Source organism: Mytilus galloprovincialis, unplaced genomic scaffold (genome assembly GCF_965363235.1).
Source record: "Mytilus galloprovincialis unplaced genomic scaffold, xbMytGall1.hap1.1 HAP1_SCAFFOLD_207, whole genome shotgun sequence".
Taxonomy (NCBI): Eukaryota; Metazoa; Mollusca; class Bivalvia; order Mytilida; family Mytilidae; genus Mytilus; species Mytilus galloprovincialis.
Window position 1 is genome coordinate 9306 of NW_027468131.1, and position 24322 is coordinate 33627.

At 30.6% G+C, this 24322-nt stretch overlaps 1 protein-coding gene across 3 annotated transcripts; it reads left to right on the top strand.

The window, feature by feature from the left end:
• The first annotated feature begins 1339 nt into the window (after positions 1-1339).
• Positions 1340-21876, top strand: LOC143060983 (uncharacterized). 3 transcript variants are annotated; one of them, XM_076233660.1, is made up of 12 exons: positions 1340-1410; positions 7151-7292; positions 7897-7992; positions 8519-8544; positions 10860-11001; positions 11605-11700; positions 12227-12252; positions 14568-14709; positions 15271-15366; positions 15895-15920; positions 18486-18683; positions 21484-21876. In XM_076233660.1, the coding sequence occupies exons 1-12, from the start codon at positions 1351-1353 to the stop codon at positions 21769-21771; spliced, it is 1338 nt and encodes a 445-aa protein (XP_076089775.1). In that variant the 5' UTR covers positions 1340-1350; the 3' UTR covers positions 21772-21876. The 3 variants fall into 3 exon arrangements, with proteins under 3 accessions (XP_076089775.1, XP_076089773.1, XP_076089774.1); XM_076233658.1 differs by lacking the exon at positions 1340-1410 and adding an exon at positions 2297-2374 and having other exon boundaries at positions 7119-7292; XM_076233659.1 differs by lacking the exon at positions 1340-1410 and adding an exon at positions 3430-3502 and having other exon boundaries at positions 7119-7292.
• The last annotated feature ends 2446 nt before the right edge of the window (positions 21877-24322 follow it).

Sequence of the window (24322 nt, forward strand, 5' to 3'; positions counted from 1 at the left end):
ATATATATAGTACAACAAACAATGGCCAAATGTGTTATATCCAATGGATTTACACAAAGTAACCTCCTACTTATCATTCTGATTCCCTTCAACTTAGCATGTACGAATTGTCTAATAATAAAATCCAGATAAGATGTAATACATGTAGTTCAAAACCTTTAAATGAAAGTTTTATTTAGATTGGCTAATGGTTCGGTGTGCGCAAAGGCTCCGTGCTGAAGATCGTACGTAGACCTAATATGGTTTACTTTTACAAATTGTGACTTAAATGGAGAGTTGTCGCATTTGCACATATACCACATCTGCTTATATCTATCATTGTTTTCTAGAAATACTCGACATACCTAGATCTTTCAAACCCACCACTTTTCATATGTCTAGGACTTCGCTCATTGTATGTTTTTACAAAAAGGAAAAGGAACAAAAAAAAAAAAAAAAATGTGTGTCAACATGAACATGTCAAACGCAAAACAGTTGAATAGTAAAAGCGTATTCAACATTATGGTGTCAAACGCAAAACAGTTGAATAGTAAAAGCGTATTCAACATTATGGTAAAATTAAAGAGCACAAGGGTGTACGTTTGATCATTTGTGGATATAACTTTATCTCATTCGCAATCCAAAAAATGTCTTTATGCAATATGTGATAAGTTAATGTTACCATTCCGATTTTAATGATTTATTTACATCGTAGTTGAATATGAGACTTTCATAATTAAAAAAAAATTAGCCTGCTTATAATTTGGTTCAAAGATACTGTACTTTATTTATATTCATCTTCGACTCGTCGAAGATGCGAGTGCATTATAGCTATACTGATCAATGGAACGGACATAGAAGAAGTGATCTTATAACTATATGAGAAATCCGACAGCTACCTCTTTGTGGGAAACTCTAAAAGATTTATATAAATATGCAAATTAAGTACCTTCCTTAAACGAGAGATAATGATTAAATTCATTTAAATAAGATATAGATTATGAATTGAATACTGTTTTAATATTCATTCTAAATCTACAGTTAGTAATACCGAATTCTACATGTATAAAATTGAGAAAGGAAATGGGGAATGTGTCAAAGCGACAACAACCCGACTATAGAGCAGACAACAGCCGAGACCACCAATAGGTCTTCAATGTAGCGGGAAACTTTCATACACATATTTTTTAAGGGCGGCCTTCAGCTGGCCCCTTAAAAAATATGTGTATGAAAGTTATCATTGTTTATTTAACTAATCTGACTGTATGCCTGTCAATATTTATAACATATCAATCTAGTGATTAAAAACAATGATATGAAAAACGATAGAGAAGTCACAATCTAAATTTAGAGACTGACAATTCCACACATATGCATTTTAACCATACAACAAAATGTTTGATGAAAAGTATTTTGCGAATAACAGTAAAGGTAAGTAATTACTGATTTTAAATGAACAACTGAAACGTCATGGACATGAAATACACAGAATGACAGACTAATTTATTTTATTGGATAAAGAAGTTGAATATTATTCTGCAGCTAAAATACTAAATTCCTGTTATCTTTATCTACTAGATATATTAAACAAGTAATATGTCCAGTAACACGTCCATTTTCATCCTTATTTTGAGCTGGTTCAGAGATGGAAAATAAGTATAGCTGTTGTGGTCTCATGTTCAAAACTCTAATTATTTTTGAAAGAACCAAACTGCTGGTAATTTTGTTTTATTCACCAGAAGATTAAATTCAGTCCTTTTCTTTTTATATTTACATGTTTAAATCAACACAATTATTGAAATCATGAAACGATGTGTTTCCCTCGGTTTTAGTTTGTTGTCCAGATTTGTTTTCTCTCAATCGATTTATGACTTTTGAACAGCGGTATACCACTGTTGCCTTTATCTTCCTGTCGTTGCACCAATAAAATTTCCTGTGCATACGTGTGGTCATCTTAGATGTTGCTTCTCAGCAGATATAATTGACTCATAAGTTATTTTCGGTCCGAATTAATCGGACTATATCCTTTTGTTTTGATACATTTTCTCCATACCCGGGCATGATCATGAAGGGACACATGTCTAGTGTGTTGTAAGAAACTTGAACTGCTTAGCCTTAGTCCGTCGTCGCACTTGCATTTATCCCAGATTTACGGAGTCAGTATTTTCTCACATAACTTTAATCTTCTATGTGAAAACTGCCATTATCGCTTTTCCTCCTGTTTTTTGGTTTTCTCAATTTTCTCCTTTAAATTGTTGATCTACATTCTGGTATTTGTAATCTCTTATCTATGTTTGTAATGAACCCAAATATTTTTTTTATTTCATCTCGCCGCATATGTCATGCCGCTTTTTCGAATCCGGAATTTGTTGGTCAAATATCTATTCTTTTCTCGGTAGGTACAACATTATTTGATTTTAAGCTTTATTCGTGCCATGTTCATTGTCTGTGCCTGCCTTTTCGCATTATTGTTAAAGATTTGTTATGAAATAAGAATTTCGTCTTATCTATCTGTACTGTACATATTGTCACTGGATACACATTTAAGTTAAACATAGGATAAGTGAATTAAAAACAAATCCTACAGGTATAGAGTGCACTGTAAAGGCATCCGGGGCAATACATTATCAAACTTTGTATATAGAGATGTGCCGCTCTTGTCAAAAGACATATAATAATTGTCTTTGTACATATTTTCCAACTCATTTTCTATTTGATGGCTTAAAGTAGCTAGAATATCATTTTCTGAAATCAAAGAATAAAAATATTGAATCGCTTTAATTCGTTCGTGAGGGTTTAATTGGTTTCCTTTAATTCTATATTCTCTTAATGTTTTTAGCACTTTTTGAAATATAATGCTTATACTGATGTGGAAAGGAATCACCCTTGCAGACAGAAAGTTAAAAAAAGATCTAAATATACCACATGTACTTAATTGAAAACCTTTTGAAATTCTTTAAACGGCCAAAGATGTTTACCTTGATGAGGTCGAGATTCAGTATACTAGCACTACATGTATAATAACATTATGATTTAGTTTCGCTTTCATTTAATATTTGAATAATTTAATTAAGGATTCAACGACTAACGTGTCTTTTGATTGACTGACAGTATTTTGTTTTATCATCTCATAGACATAATTCTGTCATGTGAACGTGACGTCTTCAACATGTTTGTGATTTACGCCAGTTTAAAATGGAACTCAGAATTAAATCATAAGAAATGACTGTAATATTTTTTCGGTCTATTCCAAATAACATAATAAAAAATGAGGTGCACACTTGATAATAACACGCTATATGTTATCTTTCCGTAGACAGAAAAAAAGTAACAGTTATTCCTGAAATCTTTTTTTCAAACCATAATTTTATATGAATGTCATATCAAATGAATACGAAACCTCAGGAAAAACAAGAAGATACGTTCTAAACATACTAAATTTAGATATGAAAATACCACTCATATGCATTTTAATCACACAACAAAATGTTTGGAGATAAATATTTTGTGAATAACAGAAAAGGTAAGTAACTATTGATATTAAGAAAAACCTTATGAACATGATGTTATCAGACTCACAAGTGAAATTATTTTACTGAATAAAGAAATCGAATTGTATTCAAATGCTGAAACACTCCCTGTTGTGTTTCTCAACCAAACATAGTAACAAAGTAACATATCGTGTGACACGTCACTATTCGTCTTTATTTTTGCTCGCTGATGGATGGAAAATAAGTTTTATTTTTTTGGTTCCATTTAAAACTCTAATTTGTTTTTTAAAGAAATGTATTGCTGGTAATTCTGTTTTATTCACCAGAAGATTAAATTCAGTCCTTTTTTTAAATATATTTATATATTGTATGTTTTTAATCAACACAATTATTGAAACCATGTCTAGTCTCAGGGATAATCAAATTGTTATTGTTTTACTCTCAATAAAACAGTTTGGTTAGTTTATATATGTAACACTCAGAAACGTGTCCTTCCACCCAAACGTGTCCGATACTCCCAAACGTGTCCACTTCGACGTCACTGAACTGCAAAACATGTCTAGTTGTAAAAAGGGCGTCAAAGCGTGTCATTTGTATTATTCAGACGCCTAAACGTGTCCAATCCTTCAAACGTGCCAAATTCCCCAAACTTGTCCTATAATATATTTTTAGGGAAATAAAAGATTGTTATACTGATATTCCGTAAAAATAAAACTGTCCAAAAAAAATATAATTTAATTCCGAGTTATGATTAGTGTAAATTCCTAATAACGTAAAGTGTAAATTCTTGTAACTGTACACATTTAGGCATAATCCCAAATTCCCGGAATAATTAAGGTACAATCCAAGAGTTCCGGCAAATATAATGAAATATTTGCCACTGGACGTAATGTCTCTTGTTTGCGTGTATTTAAGTGATGCTCGAAACCAAAAGTTCATAATATAAAACCTTACTACCACTTTATAATTTCAAGAGGTTTTTTTTTCTATTTTTTGAGAGAATCAAATAGTTTCTTGTTGAAGTTAAATCGGTCTTTACTGGCTCTTTAGATTTTTAAGTTTAACTAATGTTAATCCCGAATAATCGTAAACAAATTTAGGCCCAGTCCTAAATCCCCGGTATGATAATAAAACTTATGTATAGTATTTATTGTTAATATGATATCGTTCGAATAATGCATGAAATATTTGGCACTGGACTTATGACTCTTGTTTGTATGTTTTCACTTTAGTAGTGATGCTGGAAACCTAAAATTTATTAAAATACCTGATAAACAGTTTATGATTTGAATATCTTTTAAAATATCAGAACTGTTGAAAAAAAAGGAAGTCAATTCTTTTAAAAGCCTGCCGTGCAGTATTCGCGGATTACAGCTGATTTCTTTTTGCTTGCAAAGTAAAACTTTGTTTTGCTTGCTTGCTTTGTTTGTATAATTGTTAATACAAGCTTTGTAAATAAGATTGACATCTTTAAACAATATATATAGGCATTGTTTAACCTGAATATATTACATTTGAATTTAATTGGGTGTTATCCTATGGATTGTACAATATAAAATCCAAGCAAGCAAGCTAACCAAAGTTTTGTTCTACATGCATTAGGAAATTAGCTGTAATATAAAAGGCATCATCGGAGTTTATTAGTACAGAATAATTACATAGTAAACGATTAATTCAACTGAATTAGAATTATTTGTACATGTATGTGCGCTCTAAACGAGCATAATACTTGCAACTGGAATATAAGCAATTTCAGTCCAAAAAAAAGTTGATTTATGTGTTACAGGTTAAATTTGCAATAACAACCGGCATTGAACCAACTTATACTAATAAATGACCACTTCATCAACTGTGTCCCCCATTATAGAATTGTCGTAAACGTTATTGATTTTATTCATGTATTAGCGCTAAAAGACGTTAGACGTCCTGGCGTTTAATAGTGGACACGTTTTGGCGAATAACAATTATCGGACACGTTTGGGGAATATTGGATATTACGGACACGTTTCGGGAGAATAGACACGTTTGGGGGAATCGGACACGTTTGGGGACAGGACACGTTTGGGAGTGTTACATATATATTAGTGTTTTAGGGCTGTTGAAAAACAATAATATCAGATCACTCACTGCAAAATGTTATTTTGTTTTTCAATTGGTACGAAACGTCGCCCTTCCAAAGTTTCAAAGTTTATATAAGCCTTATACAAAACCATTGATCTAATATTGTGTATTTGTACTTACAATGTTGATAGTAATTAGATCCAATTGTGCAATTCGAAACTTTTATCTCATACCATCACATTTATCAGATGGAATATTAGTAATGACTATTTCACATCATATCACTTATTGAAAAGAAATTAAACTTTGCAGCCTCTTTTTGAATAAGCATTATAGGCATACACAAAGGGGAGAAGACATCAAAAGGAAATCATTAGGAATTACGAAATTTTAATAGAGAAAGGACAAAACTTATGTTGTTATAACTTGTGTCATTACTACTTTTCAAAATGAAATGTGTTTCAACTAAACATTTTCGTTAGCCTGAAACTGTAATTGTGTTATAGAAGTTGTGGTTTTACCGCAGACAAGTTTAAATATGGAAGTATTAAAGTAATATGTACTTTCGTGATTCTCAATTGAGATCACTATGAATGATTGTGATGTCCTTGACTTAGGGAGATAGAAAGATTTTATCTGCCCACAACAAGGTAAATGTTTTAGGAAGGGCGTCTCTAGAGAGGAACATGATAATTTTATCGTGGGTGAACACATTTTCATATCTTCTTATTTAGTAGTATGAGGGTACTTTATGTTTAATTCCACCATTGTCCTTCTTTTGATGAATGAATAAGATGATAAAGTATAGTTATAATAGTGCAGATATATCATTTGAAAGGTTACCTGCATGTCACAAAATAAAATGGCCATTTCCCACATAGTTGTTGTGAAGATCAGATACGACCAATAATCGATGGCATAAAGTTCAGACATTTTATTTTGAGATAAAAACATTTTAAAGACTTGTCATGGTCTAAACGCTAAATTACAAAATACAATTATGTTATGCTAAAAGATGAAGTGATTTAACAAAAAAAAAAAAAAAACCACAAACAAACAAACACATATGTTATTGCAAATCATAGCGCTGATAAGTGGCAGAATAATAAACAATAATTTCGTACTTATGATTCCAAGTGATTCAATATGATTAAGACAAACTATTTATTAGGACAGGCAGAAAAATACAACATGCACAGTAGTTGTTCACCTCTAGATATCATTTGATTTGATTTGTGTAGGGTTGCTGTCTTATTAAATAATTACAAACTTTCTTATAATGCTTATGCATTATTTAATGTAATTAAAATTTGGAGGTTGTTATTTAGCAGATTTTCTAGCACTTGTCAGATGTCATACTGTGACCATATCACAATATCACAGAACGCACAATCTACTAGAGAAAACAACACTTTGCATTTTTTTTAAATAGCCAATTTTACAACGAATTAATAATAAAAAATGAATACAAAATAAGATTTAAAAAACCCAGTAAAAACTACATTTATAGAACTGTGCATATGAAACTTAAGCATTTGCATATTTGTTTTTTATGTCATTCAATTTAAATTGTATTTTTTCCTTCAGTTTTTGACGGAAAAACCACCTTTCTTTTAAAGCTATACCTCACGATACCGACTGTAATATTTCATGCGATATGTTTCCTGTATGGGATTTTCTGTAACATGAAATTGAATACCAGACCCACTATAGAGTCAAAACGATCTGAGGATAATTGCTTGAATATAACAATTAAAACAGGTACGAAGTAATATTGCTGTTGATGCTGTTAAGTAAAAGAATTCAAGTTCAAACACACACAATCATTATGCAAACACTATTTGTTTCATGATATATACGAACCATATTATATAAAGAAAATCACACACAGTCGAATATTTATGTTTTGAGTAGCATCTATCAGAATGCCATTGTTCCCCAAAAAACAAATTATCCTTGCTAGAAGAGCTTGATAAAAACAAAAAAAAAAAAAAAAAAATACTGACGGAATCTTGAAAACTATGATGTATTCAATTCAATATAATCATTGCTATCCTTTCAAATATGTTAAGAATTGTATCCGGGATCTTTGGAAAAATAACCTAGAATAATTAACTATATTGATTAAATACAACCTTAAGAAGGAAATGTTTTCAAACTGCCTTTTAAATTATTTTGGGTTTATTATCATATGCTTGATTACTGACATCTACTGAATAGCAAACCTTACTAAGCGTGTCAACTTTAAACGGAATAAATGAATAATCAAATGTAATAAATATTTTCAAGACAAAAAAGTTTTATTGAATACGTAGCACTAGGTATGTAAAATATAAGAATTGCATTTTTTGAGATTTCATTTTAGACAAATCATCAACAATATACTTATTTGCAAGTATATTAACAACCAACGGATACAATTTCCACTTCGGAGTGAGGCTGCATCATAGGTATTCTAATGGTAAGCATCTTAAACGTATTATAATCAGTTAATTATAAGCAGATATATCAAAGCATACAGAGAAAACGTGTTTACTGATTGCTAACGACATAAACAATAAAGTTCGAATCTTTTTATTAATTGGTTACACGGATGGGTAGATAATCTTATTATCTAAAATATTTGTTTTGGAACTACGCTCTTAATGGTGTTTATTAAATATTACACACCTGTTTTTGGTTAGAGAAAGGTACAATTTGTCTCAAAAGTGAAAAGGTTGTAGGTACCATTATTGGTAATATTTTCAAATTGGTGAACAGCTAGTTTTAAAGGAACGTACATATTTGGTTAGCCGTGATGACACACTTTAATTGACAACGGAAGAGCATACAACTTGTCATATTGTGTTTATTTAGTTTACTATTATCAAGTAGATAAACCAATTTGTACCATTTTGAGTAAGGGTTTTGCTCTAAACTTCATACCTAGCATTGTTACTTAAATTTTAATGTTCAGGTTACTTATAAAATGTTTCATTATTTTATAGGTAATTCGTTACGAAAGCAAAACAATGTAAGTATTATTAGAATAAAAATACGTACTACAATATTGTAAAAAACAACGCGGAATATGTCATGGTATTTTCAATACTCACAAGGAGGCTGTAAACTGACAATGTAATGAATACGAAACCTCAGGAAAAACAAGAAGATACGTTCTAAACATGCTAAATTTAGATATGAAAATACCACTCATATGCATTTTAATCACAACACAAAATATTTGGAGATAAATATTTTGTGAATAACAGAAAAGGTAAGTAACTATTGATATTAAGAAAAACCTTATGAACATGATGTTATCAGACTCACAAGTGAAATTATTTTACTGAATAAAGAAATCGAATTGTATTCAATTGCTGAAACACTCCCTGTTTTTTTTCTCAACCAAACATAGCAACAAAGTAACATATCGTGTGACACGTCACTATTCGTCTTTATTTTTGCTCGCTGATGGATGGAAAATAAGTTTTATTTTTGCTCGCTGATGGATGGAAAATAAGTTTTATTTTTGTGGTTCCATTTAAAACTCTAATTTGTTTTTTAAAGAAATGTATTGCTGGTAATTCTGTTTTATTCACCAGAAGATTAAATTCAGTCCTTTTTTTAATATATTTATATATTGTATGTTTTTAATCAACACAATTATTGAAACCATGTCTAGTCTCAGGAATAATCAAATTGTTCTTGTTTTACTCTCAATAAAACAGTTTGGTTACTTTATATATATTAGTGTTTTGGGGCTGTAGCAAAACAATAATATCAAATCACTCACTGCAAAATGTTATTTTGTTTTTCAATTGGTACGAAATTTCGCCCTTCCAAAGTGTTAAAGTTTATATAAGCCTTATACAAAACCATTGATCTAATATTGTGTATTTGTACTTACAATGTTGATAGTAATTAGATCCAATTGTGCAATTCGAAACTTTTATTTCATACCATCACATTTATCAGATGGAATATTAGTAATGACTATTTCACATCATATCACTTATTGAAAAGAAATTAAACTTTGCAGCCTCTTTTTGAATAAGCATTATAGGCATACACAAAGGGGAGAAGACATCAAAAGGAAGTCTTTAGGAATTACGAAATTTTAATAGAGAAAGGACAAAACTTATGTTGTTATAACTTGTGTCATTACTACTTTTAAAAATGAAATGTGTTTCAACTAAACATTTTCGTTAGCCTGAAACTGTAATTGTGTTATAGAAGTTGTGGTTTTACCGCAGACAAGTTTAAATATGGAAGTATTAAAGTAATATGTACTTTCGTGATTCTCAATTGAGATCACTATGAATGATTGTGATGTCCTTGGCATAGGGAGATAGAAAGATTTTATCTGCCCACAACAAGGTAAATATTTTAGGAAGGGCGTCTCTAGAGAGGAACATGATAATTTTATCGTGGGTGAACACATTTTCATATCTTATTATTTAGTAGTATCAGGGTACTTAATGTTTAATTCCCCCATTGTCCTTCTTTTGATGAATGAATAAGATGATAAAGTATAGTTATTATAGTGCAGATATATCGTTTGAAAGGTTACCTGCATGTTACAAAATAAAATGGCCATTTCCCACATAGTTGTTGTGAAGATCGGATACGACCAATAATCGATGGCATAAAGTTCAGACATCTTATTTGGAGATAAAAACATTTTAAAGACTTGTTCTGGTCTAAACGCTAAATTACAAAATACAATTATGTTATGCTAAAAGATGAAGTGATTTAACAAAAAAAAAAAAAAAACCACAAACAAACAAACACATATGTTATTGCAAATCATAGCGCTGATAAGTGGCAGAATAATCAACAATAATTTCGTACTTATGATTCCAAGTGATTCAATATGATTAAGACAAACTATTTATTAGGACAGGCAGAAAAATACAACATGCACAGTAGTTGTTCACTACTAGATATCATTTGATTTGATTTGTGTAGGGTTGCTGTCTTATTAAATAATTACAAACTTTCTTATAATGCTTATGCATTATTTAATGTAATTAAAATTTGGAGGTTGTTATTTAGCAGATTTTCTAGCACTTGTCAGATGTCATACTGTGACCATATCACAATATCACAGAACGCACAATCTACTAGAGAAAACAACACTTTGCATTTTTTTTAAATAGCCAATTTTACAACGAATTAATAATAAAAAATGAATACAAAATAAGATTTAAAAAACCCAGTAAAAACTACATTTATAGAACTGTGCATATGAAACTTAAGCATTTGCATATTTGTTTTTTATGTCATTCAATTTAAATTGTATTTTTTCCTTCAGTTTTTGACGGAAAAACCACCTTTCTTTTAAAGCTATACCTCACGATACCGACTGTAATATTTCATGCGATATGTTTCCTGTATGGGATTTTCTGTAACATGAAATTGAATACCAGACCCACTATAGAGTCAAAACGATCTGAGGATAATTGCTTGAATATAACAATTAAAACAGGTACGAAGTAATATTGCTGTTGATGCTGTTAAGTAAAAGAATTCAAGTTCAAACACACACAATCATTATGCAAACACTATTTGTTTCATGATATATACGAACCATATTATATAAAGAAAATCACACACAGTCGAATATTTATGTTTTGAGTAGCATCTATCAGAATGCCATTGTTCCCCAAAAAACAAATTATCCTTGCTAGAAGAGCTTGATAAAAACAAAAAAAAAAAAAAAAAATACTGACGGAATCTTGAAAACTATGATGTATTCAATTCAATATAATCATTGCTATCCTTTCAAATATGTTAAGAATTGTATCCGGGATCTTTGGAAAAATAACCTAGAATAATTAACTATATTGATTAAATACAACCTTAAGAAGGAAATGTTTTCAAACTGCCTTTTAAATTATTTTGGGTTTATTATCATATGCTTGATTACTGACATCTACTGAATAGCAAACCTTACTAAGCGTGTCAACTTTAAACGGAATAAATGAATAATCAAATGTAATAAATATTTTCAAGACAAAAAAGTTTTATTGAATACGTAGCACTAGGTATGTAAAATATAAGAATTGCATTTTTTGAGATTTCATTTTAGACAAATCATCAACAATATACTTATTTGCAAGTATATTAACAACCAACGGATACAATTTCCACTTCGGAGTGAGGCTGCATCATAGGTATTCTAATGGTAAGCATCTTAAACGTATTATAATCAGTTAATTATAAGCAGATATATCAAAGCATACAGAGAAAACGTGTTTACTGATTGCTAACGACATAAACAATAAAGTTCGAATCTTTTTATTAATTGGTTACACGGATGGGTAGATAATCTTATTATCTAAAATATTTGTTTTGGAACTACGCTCTTAATGGTGTTTATTAAATATTACACACCTGTTTTTGGTTAGAGAAAGGTACAATTTGTCTCAAAAGTGAAAAGGTTGTAGGTACCATTATTGGTAATATTTTCAAATTGGTGAACAGCTAGTTTTAAAGGAACGTACATATTTGGTTAGCCGTGATGACACACTTTAATTGACAACGGAAGAGCATACAACTTGTCATATTGTGTTTATTTAGTTTACTATTATCAAGTAGATAAACCAATTTGTACCATTTTGAGTAAGGGTTTTGCTCTAAACTTCATACCTAGCATTGTTACTTAAATTTTAATGTTCAGGTTACTTATAAAATGTTTCATTATTTTATAGGTAATTCGTTACGAAAGCAAAACAATGTAAGTATTATTAGAATAAAAATACGTACTACAATATTGTAAAAAACAACGCGGAATATGTCATGGTATTTTCAATACTCACAAGGAGGCTGTAAACTGACAATGTAATGAATACGAAACCTCAGGAAAAACAAGAAGATACGTTCTAAACATGCTAAATTTAGATATGAAAATACCACTCATATGCATTTTAATCACAACACAAAATATTTGGAGATAAATATTTTGTGAATAACAGAAAAGGTAAGTAACTATTGATATTAAGAAAAACCTTATGAACATGATGTTATCAGACTCACAAGTGAAATTATTTTACTGAATAAAGAAATCGAATTGTATTCAATTGCTGAAACACTCCCTGTTTTTTTTCTCAACCAAACATAGCAACAAAGTAACATATCGTGTGACACGTCACTATTCGTCTTTATTTTTGCTCGCTGATGGATGGAAAATAAGTTTTATTTTTGCTCGCTGATGGATGGAAAATAAGTTTTATTTTTGTGGTTCCATTTAAAACTCTAATTTGTTTTTTAAAGAAATGTATTGCTGGTAATTCTGTTTTATTCACCAGAAGATTAAATTCAGTCCTTTTTTTAATATATTTATATATTGTATGTTTTTAATCAACACAATTATTGAAACCATGTCTAGTCTCAGGAATAATCAAATTGTTCTTGTTTTACTCTCAATAAAACAGTTTGGTTACTTTATATATATTAGTGTTTTGGGGCTGTAGCAAAACAATAATATCAAATCACTCACTGCAAAATGTTATTTTGTTTTTCAATTGGTACGAAATTTCGCCCTTCCAAAGTGTTAAAGTTTATATAAGCCTTATACAAAACCATTGATCTAATATTGTGTATTTGTACTTACAATGTTGATAGTAATTAGATCCAATTGTGCAATTCGAAACTTTTATTTCATACCATCACATTTATCAGATGGAATATTAGTAATGACTATTTCACATCATATCACTTATTGAAAAGAAATTAAACTTTGCAGCCTCTTTTTGAATAAGCATTATAGGCATACACAAAGGGGAGAAGACATCAAAAGGAAGTCTTTAGGAATTACGAAATTTTAATAGAGAAAGGACAAAACTTATGTTGTTATAACTTGTGTCATTACTACTTTTAAAAATGAAATGTGTTTCAACTAAACATTTTCGTTAGCCTGAAACTGTAATTGTGTTATAGAAGTTGTGGTTTTACCGCAGACAAGTTTAAATATGGAAGTATTAAAGTAATATGTACTTTCGTGATTCTCAATTGAGATCACTATGAATGATTGTGATGTCCTTGGCATAGGGAGATAGAAAGATTTTATCTGCCCACAACAAGGTAAATATTTTAGGAAGGGCGTCTCTAGAGAGGAACATGATAATTTTATCGTGGGTGAACACATTTTCATATCTTATTATTTAGTAGTATCAGGGTACTTAATGTTTAATTCCCCCATTGTCCTTCTTTTGATGAATGAATAAGATGATAAAGTATAGTTATTATAGTGCAGATATATCGTTTGAAAGGTTACCTGCATGTTACAAAATAAAATGGCCATTTCCCACATAGTTGTTGTGAAGATCGGATACGACCAATAATCGATGGCATAAAGTTCAGACATCTTATTTGGAGATAAAAACATTTTAAAGACTTGTTCTGGTCTAAACGCTAAATTACAAAATACAATTATGTTATGCTAAAAGATGAAGTGATTTAACAAAAAAAAAAAAAAAAACCACAAACAAACAAACACATATGTTATTGCAAATCATAGCGCTGATAAGTGGCAGAATAATCAACAATAATTTCGTACTTATGATTCCAAGTGATTCAATATGATTAAGACAAACTATTTATTAGGACAGGCAGAAAAATACAACATGCACAGTAGTTGTTCACTACTAGATATCATTTGATTTGATTTGTGTAGGGTTGCTGTCTTATTGAATAATTACAAACTTTCTTATAATGCCTATGCATTATTTAATGTAATTAAAATTTGGAGGTTGTTATTTAGCAGATTTTCTAGCACTTGTCAGATGTCATACTGTGACCATATCACAATATCACAGAACACACAATCTACTAGAGAAAACAACACTTTGCATTTTTTTTAAATAGCCAATTTTACAACGAATTAATAATAAAAAATGAATACAAAATAAGATTTAAAAAAACCAGTAAAAACTACATTTATAGAACTGTGCATATGAAACTTAAGCATTTGCATATTTGTTTTTTATGTCATTTAATTTGAATTGTATTTTTCCTTCAGTTTTTGACGGAAAAACCACCTTTCTTTTAAAGCTATACCTCACGATACCGACTGTAATATTTCATGCGATATGTTTCCTGTATGGGATTTTCTGTAACATGAAATTGAATACCAGACCCACTATAGAGTCAAAACGATCTGAGGATAATTGCTTGAATATAACAATTAAAACAGGTACGAAGTAATATTGCTGTTGATGCTGTAAAGTATAAGAATTCAAGTTCAAACACACACACACACACACAACACACACATAATCATTATGCAAACACATTATTTGTTTCATGATATATACGAGCCGTATTATACAAAGAAAATCACACACAGCCGAATATTTGTATTTTTAAGTAGCATCTATCAGAATGCCATTGTTCCCCAAAAAACTAATTATTCTTGCTAGGAGATATTGATAAAAGAGAAATTCAAAAACACTGACGGAATCTTGAAAACTATGATGTATTCAATGCTATCCTTTCAAATATGTTAAGAATTGCATCCGGGATCTTTGGAAATATAACCTAGAATTATTAACCATATTGAATGTATACAACGACAAGAAGGAAATATTTTCAAATTGCCGTCAGCTATTTTGGGTTTATTGTCATATGCATCGTTATTAACATCTAGTAAATAGCAACTCCTGCTAAGCGTATCAGCTTTAAACGGAATAAATGACACATCAAATTTATCAAGGTATGTAAAATATAAGAATTGTATTTTATGATTTCATTTTAGACATATCATCAACAATATATTTATTTACAAGTATATTAACAACCAACGGATACAATTTCCACTTCGGAGTGAGGCTGCATCATAGGTATTCTAATGGTAAGCATATTAAACGTATTATAATCAGTCAATTATAAGCAGATATATTAAAGCATACAGAGAAAACGTGTTTATTGATTGCTAACGACATAAACAATAAAGTTCGAATCTTTTTATTTATTGGTTACACGGATGGGTAGATAATCTTATTATCTAAAATATTTGGTTTGAGAACTACGCTCTTAATGGTGTTTATTAAATATTACACACCTGTTTTTGGTTAGAGAAAGGTACAATATGTCTCAAAAATGAAACGGTTGTAGGTACCATTATTGGTAATATTTTCAAATTGGTGAACAGCTAGTTTTAAAGGAACGTACATATTTGGTTAGCCGTGATGACACACTTTAATTGACAACGGAAGAGCATACAACTTGTCATATTGTGTTTATTTAGTTTACTATTATCAAGTAGATAAACCAATTTGTACCATTTTGAGTAAGGGTTTTGCTTTAAACTTCATACCTAGCATCTGTTACTTAATGTTTATGTTCAGGTTACTTATAAAATGTTTCATTATTTTTCAAGGTAATTCGTTACGAAACCAAAACAATGTAAGTATTATTAGAATAAAGATACGTACTACAATATTGTAAAAAACAACGCGGAATATGTCATGGTATTTTCAATAATCACAAGGAGGCGGTAAACTGACAATGTAATGTCAAGGCAAATAAAAACCGAAAGACAACAAAAAGTGAAACAATTACCAAAAAAATCTAATTCTAACTACATGTATGAACACTGCCCTTTCCTGGATCTAAATATCTATATCTTTAACGGGAAGCTTAATACCAACATTTATGGTAAAAGAGATGATTTTTTTTTCATTTCCTATTGATAATTATCCATATTTAGATGGTGACGTTCCCTTGTCACCATCTTACGGTATTTATATATCTTGACTTGTTCGATTCGCACGTGTATGTAACAATTTATTTGATTTCAATGAAAGAAATCTCTGTATTACTGAAAAATTATTAAACCAAGGTTTTCGATATAACAAACTTGTCAAGACATTTACTAAAGTTTATCATCTGTAAAGTATTTTATGGTAATATTCTTTACAAATTAAAAAAACTGTCGACATTCACCTCAAAGGCTAAACAAATTTATAAACAGGCTTATTCGGAAATGATATAGTTACGATACTATTGTCAGGTCATTAAGGCTAGGATTGCATATGTTGGTATAGTGTTAATATTGATTCACTCATGTTTTTTTTGCATCGGAAATAAACACATTTATTCTAAAACCAGTTGTTGGCATTGAACGGGTTATGTTCATCTCATATATTTCATGATGGCATAATATTTAATCCCTAACGAGAGGGATTGCACTTGATTTTCATATGATGAAGACATAACCTTTCAGTCAGATAAATTGGGGTCTGGAGCTGGCATGTAAGTAACTGCTAGTAGTCCTTTGTTAATTTATGTATCATTGCCATTTTGCTTATTTTCTTTTTGTTACCTAGTCTGACATCGGACTCGGACTTCTTTTTAACTGAGTTTTATTGTTTGTGTTGCTATGTGTTTCTTTATTCTACATTGGCTAGAGGTATAGGAGGAGAGTTGGGAACTCTCAAAACATGTTTAATCCCGCCACATTTTTGCGCCTGTTTCTGGCCTTTGTTAGTCTTGTATGTGTTTTAATGTGGAGTTTAGTGTGACGTTCATTTTTACTCTTTGATCGGGTTGTTGTCTCTTTAACATAATTGCCATTGCCACTCTCAATTTTACATACACAAAAGTAAAATAAGAACAATGAAAATTCAAAATGAAAATTCCCTTATCATATGGCAAAATCAAAAGCTCAAAAACACCAAAAGAATGAACAACAACTGTCATATTCCTGACTTGGTACACTACAAAGAAAGCTTAGACTTAAATTATTGTGAACGATATTGACCCGTTTTTAATCCTCATGCTTTCGTTGAGAGAGTTAGTTTTTGAAAATCTTAAGGCAACTTACAAAAAAATGCTGATAAAAAATGGTTTAAGGTTGTAAAAGCAAAACAAAAATTATCCTAGATCATCTACTCATTTTAAAAGGGGGCGAAAGATACCAGAGGGAAAGTTAAAAGATACCCCTCTTCAATCCACCTTAATAGAAAATAGGCACAAATTGTGTGGAAGGTTTGTTCAAATTAGAGAAATAACCAGTACTAATTGTGATATGAAATTGAATCAAAATCAATTGCAATAAAAAAACATCCTCGTTGAAAAGAGATATAACACGTATGTGAATGAGGAAGAGAACCAGGTATGTCTAGTAACCGTTTTTAAGTCGCAGTAGTGTATAAGTCAGAGGGAGGATAGATAAATTCTTATTTAAAACAAAATGTTTAGTTTTGAATTCATAAAATTTGAAATACGAAAGACATCATTGGTTATTTAAGTGCCAGTCTTTGTAAGAATCAAGCAATTTAGGTAAAAATTAAAACATGATTGGAAAAAACCCACCGAGCTAATCATGCTATTTAATACTAACCATCATCCCGAGTTAAAAAGTGTTAGTCTTTCGTTTGTTTGTGTCTGGTAATATCAAATAACTTGGTTAGAAAATTGGTTAGAATGATAGCAAATTACAGAGTTATCTCCCCTTATTCGTTAATTTCTAGTGCATTTCAACCAAATTGTATCTTCTATTACCAGAACAGAAAATGGAAATGAATGTTATTTTTGTGCATAACTACATATTATGAACTGAAATCAATGTCAAATAGGGTGGGTTTTTTTGGTCATGTTTTCACCACTGCATGATTCTTAGGCAGACTGGCACTTAAAATTTATTAGTTTAATTCATATAATCTTGAAGGGATTAACTTGGAAGAAAACACAAGTAAATTTTGTAACCTAGACGCTGAGACAGTTGACACTAGAGGGATATAAACCGAAGTAATCTCTTTATACGACCATGCTCCCCTAGAAATATACAAGTGATGGGGAATTCTGTGATTTTCAGCTTTCATATAATGAACTTTTAGTGTGCGGATAGTAATCTAATTTTTGGTAATCAGATACGGTTTGTACGTGATGTTGTTTAAAGGATTTATATGTCTCAATGCCAAAAGATCCATGACACATGACTTTGAATACAATTAACATGTTTTTCAGGAAAAAAATAATTTTGATGCTGGGATTCAACTCTATTTTAACAATGTACCTGATGATAAACAACAAAGACTGGACCTTCAACAAATAAACCAATATGTGCATATTTCCGAGTTTAAGAATAAACTGATTTTGACCCCTCTACTAACCCAGTCAGATGATGAAGGAACAAACATCAAATATTACAATAAGGCTGACCCGGTAAGTAAATGCATCAATTTGGAAGTTGATTAAAAATAACACAGGTTAACAAAAAATCAATGTCAATTCTAAAAATATAAGAACATGTGGTGTGAGTGTCAATAAGACAATTTGTTTTAACACAAATTGCAGAATTAAACCATTATAGGTCAAAGTACAGCTCACACCGAACAGTAAGCAATTAATGACTAGCGTAAAACCATTCAAACGGGACAATAATCATTATATAAAAACTAGAAACATTGTGTGCATTTTGTTTTTCGAGTTATCAAATATGGTGCATAAAACGCAAAATTGTGAATCTAAAAGCACAAAAAAAAAGAGTAGAACAAACTCGAAATAAAACTATTATATTTATATTATTTGTTGAAAACTTTATCAAGTATCAATTATGTTATTGTATAAAATAGTTAGCAAATTCTAATACAGACGAACTAAGGACCCCCTTTTCTTATAGATCGAAAGAAAATAAAAAATCTGCATATGAAAATCATAATAATAGGACGCAAACTATAGGAAAGAATGTTATTGGCCTACAGATTTATATAACCACACCATAAATGATAATCTGTACGATAGGTGAGCGTTTTATCTACATCCGACTTATCATTGATGCTTGATTAGGGAAAAGTTAAAAATAAAAAATAAAGAACGAAGTTGAAAATTAATGAGGACCAAAATTTCAAAAACTTTGCAAAACTCATCTGAGGTTTTACGCAATAAAACTAGGTTCAACCCACCATTTTCTATATTTGAAAATGCCTGTCCCAAGTCAGGAATATGACAGTTGTTGTCCATTCGTTGCAGTCGGAAACCCGGTTGAAATAGAACAAAAGAATCGAAGCTCTTTGTTAGAGAAGGCGGTAAATGCTTACTGTTATGTTTACTATAGTGACAACATTTTTAAAAGTTAAAAGAAACAAACAAAATTACAATTTTTCTTCTCAAAGCTCTGATTCCTCTCACAGATTTGGCTATACTTTTTGGACTTTTTGAATTATAGCTCTTCATCTTTTATATAAGCTTTGGATTTCAAATATTTTGGCCACGAGCATCACTTAAGAGACATGTATTGTCGAAATGCACATCTGGTGCAAGAAAATTGGTACCGTAAATTTTATTACGAAGTGTATTATTTTAAAAACACCATTTGCATAGGTTTTCAATTTATCTAGTATATAGTTAAGCAGAACAATTAGATATCAAGTCGACGACATGGGTATCTTTCAAGTTGGATGTAGAAAATGCATAACCTCCGATATTTTTTTTTTTACCACGGACGGAAAACATATCAATCTATTAATTCAGTAATTTTCGTGACTGTCCTGCCATTATTTGACTCAAGAAAAAATTCCAAAAAAAATGGGTCACAATTGTATCGAAAAGAGACAATCGAGTGCACCTTTTTATGTTAGGACGTGTTTGAGTTGAATATTTTGTCTTGATATCGTACAAAGCAAGAATATTTCATACATCTTCTGGCTTCAGATTCTATCATTTTTAGATACCAACGCTACAGGTTGACTTTATAACATAAAAAAATCTCAGTACTAAAAGATGAAATATATGGGTCAAGTGAAATACCTATCTAATGAATCACAAAAGCAGAGTAGGTGTGTTCGAATAGCTATTTCTTTTACTGAAAGTACTTAACGACAGTCTTTAAAGTTGGATGATGAAAATGCATATCTTCGAAAATTATAATTTTTTGTGTGTGATAACTAGGGTTATAGTCTTCAACCAATAAACAAATATAGTCTGCCCTTCCACGAAATATTTAATTAGAATTTTTTAAATGTTTATGAATTTTCGAAAATTCCACCTGACAACCGATCAGACAATAGTTTTAATTTGAATCAATGCAGACAAGATCATTAACTGATGCTCATCAGCTAGTTGGTACATTTGTCTTTTAAAAAACAACTGACATATACGGATCGTAATGGTGCAATGTGGATAAATTTATCGGTTTCCAAGAGCAAAATTTGCAGCGCGTCATCCCTATAATGGCTTCCATTTCTACTACTGTGAAAATTAACTGGCGTAATGGGGAGATAATTTTGACGAAGTAGAATCCTGACTGGGTTGAATGTGTTTTATCTTTTGATTTTGCCATTTCATTAGGGACTTTCCGTTTTGAATATTCCTAGGAGTATTTTTGTGATTTTGCTTTTTTCTGGGCTTAAACATCTTCGGTATTTCGAAAAATCAAAAGCTTTGTAAATAGTTCATTTATGATCATGAGTCTTTGAACATATTAGTAATAATTCATAAAAATACTGAAGTACCAGCATTTAGACTTGTGATAACCTGAAAAAGAAAACATCCACCAAAAGTGGCATAGATCCAGTGGTTTAATATAACTCCATCATAGACAACAGGATTAGAATTGTGTAAGCCAGCTTCGCATTTCTTCTACAAAATATTTAGAGTCGATAGAAAAAAGAAAATAAACACAATATAGAATACGAAGTTGAATAGCATTGAGGACACAAAAATCCGAAAACGATTGACAAATACATATGAGATAATCTTTTCCTGGTGTAGACAATTATTATCTGATACATATTGTTAGTCGAGCATTAAGCAATAATCAAAGTCTTCTCACATGAATTTAAATCAAAGAAGGTTTGTCAGTCTAGAAACCTGAATTGTGAGCATCATATTTTTTTTAAATGTGCGTTTTCGTTTATTGTTCTGTAGATTTATTGTATTACTAGTAAACAGTAAATATTAGTTTTAGTATTTTAGTAACACACCTTTACAAAAGTTAGTTCAATCTTCATATTTGCTTTTGTAGATAAGCAATACTTACTCTAATGGTGAAACCTCTTTGGCAGATCATAGTCCTATGCACATGAGGAGTAAGAATAAAACAAGTAGGACAAGGCAACAAAATAATCGAAACACTTGGAAACCATTACTTATTGTCTCTATTGATAACATAGTAAGGCAAAGTGTCGAGGAATATTTGTCCTCTAAAAGACAGTACGAAAAACGACCCATGGTTCACTGGCCATCAATGCATCCTCTACTACCGTTTAAAGACAGACATCTCGACGATGATGACATCTCAAATAAGAATTGATAGAGGGTCTTAATATTAAGTCATTCTAAATTTTGCAGGTTATGTATCATTTATGCAATATATGACATTACTCTTCAAATAAAGTTTAATCCTGTCAATGTTGAATGAGAATGGAAGGTTATTTGAGTTCTAGCTGATTGACCTTTTTGACCTTCGTTAAAATTGAATGAATTGGACTCAGAACCCCTATTATGCAACAGGTTTGTAAATTGTTTAACAACTGTATTTGACTGATATGAATTTACAGCTTAAAAGGGTTTTGTTAAATATTTTATGAATTTGTCGGTTTACAAAAAAAGGGTTTATTCAAAATAGTATAACTCAACATCCTTATCTATTTCAAATGACAAAGTCACTAAACAGTTAAATAACAACAATACCAAGATCTAAGAAAATTTAAAATACCAGTGAATACGGAAACTCCCTAATCTAATGGCAAATTAAAAATGCTCAAACTCATCAAACGAATGGATAGCAACTATTATATTTCTAACGTGTTACAGGCATTTCCTTTATTAGAAAATCATGAATTAAATATGTCAAGGACGGTTCACAAATAGGCATATAAACAAAGCACATTAGCAAAAATGAAAGACAAGAATACAAAATTTTACCATAGTACAATAACACAATAACTGGATGAATAAGTAAAGGGCCACGTCAAATGAATATTATAAAAAAAAGAACAAACAGTTAAAAAAATCACAATGAGATAATAAAATATTACTATAACACGTCAGTAAGATGATAAACCTAATAAGTACCTAGGTAAACAAAACAAACTATCTATAAATAGTATATATCTTCCCAAAAGAAGCGTAGTTTGTGAAACAGTAGCATTTACAAAGTGAAACCTATAACTGTTTCATTATAAATGTTTACACTTTCCAGATATATGAACATCTCTTATAATAACAAAATGGGATGCAAACAGGTCAGGTCGTAAATATAAAGTGGCATCTGAACCATAGAAAGACTTTTAAAATCAATCTACTTTATATGTATAAAACATTACGTCAATTTTTCTCAAATGTGACAATTTTTGACGAAACGCGCGTCTGACGTAAATCCTGGTATCTATGATGAGTTTATTTCTAACATAAATATTTCAAAAAACTGACATAACGCATGACATTACGGTATTCAATGTTAAAATATTATTAACCTTGTCATATGTAAATACAGCTTATAAATGTAAATTAAAGAAAAGACCTATATTTAAACGGTCAATAGCAGTCAAGCGATACTTGTAACATCACAGAAGATACACGATCTTAGGTTGACGTTGAACAGCTGAATAATCTCTTCAATTTATGAACGAACAGCAGCAGCCCATCTTGGTGGACCGTTATGAAAAATATGACTACGTTTACGTTCTATATGTAGACACAACCATGCCGCCATTTCTTTCTTCGTTTGTGGCGTTGCACTGTTACTCCTGTTCAGGGACATTGTTTTCGAAAATATCTTATGACTAATGATGGTGTAAGGAAATGTCACAGATAATATCGGATATATAAAAAAAGGAAGATGTGGTATGATTACCAATGAGACAACTCTCCACCAGAGACCAAAATGACACAGAAATCAACAACAACAACAACAACAAGGCATCGAAATGACAAAGTAAAACAATTCAAACGAGAAAACTAACGGCCTTATTTATTGTGTTCCTTATGTCGTTCCCTTCTCTTTTCACGAATGTGAACTACAGAATTAAGACTATTTACAGGGTTTGTTAAAACTAAACAAAACGACGGCTGCCACAGATAGAGCAGTATCTAATAACCCTTCCGGAGGACATGATATCAGCCCAAGTTATTGGTGGGGTTCGTGATGCTCAATCTTGTGTTTTCTATGTTGTGTCTTGTGTACTACTATCTATCTAGTTCTGTTTGTTTTTCCTATTCAACCATGGCGTTGTCAAAATTTATTTTCGATCTATAAGTTTGACTGTTCCTCGTGTATCTTTCGTAGTCGTAAGACATTTTTTCGAAAGTGTCCCAAGTTACGATATGTCATAACTTTAGTAACATTTTGTATGTCTCTAACATGTGTGGTAAATCTATGACAAGGTGATGATTTCCTTTTTTCAATTATTAACATCCAATTTCACATTATACACTTACCATTCGATCCAGCGTATGTTGCTGAAATAACCAAGTTACAACGTTACACCTATGTATGTTCACACGATACTGGACCTCATAAACAGGGATAAATTCCTTATAAAAACAGAGTGAAAACGTAGAACAACTGACATCGACACTACAGGTTTGTATTATATTGATGAAAAATTCAAAATAAATATTTTTTATTGCAATTTTTATTACTCTTTTAATTACATGAGAGTTTTCTGTCGAAAGAACAAAAATAGCGGCGGTTTCTATCAGGCAATATGAGATGACTGGTTGCATGGATGTTTACTGATAAAAAAACAAATTAATAACTTTACATTATGTTGACAGTTTTTAGTACTACATTCTGTGATAAATTTAAACCTATTTCTGATATAACACAAACTTTCCCATGTGGCTCTGTTAAGTGCGGT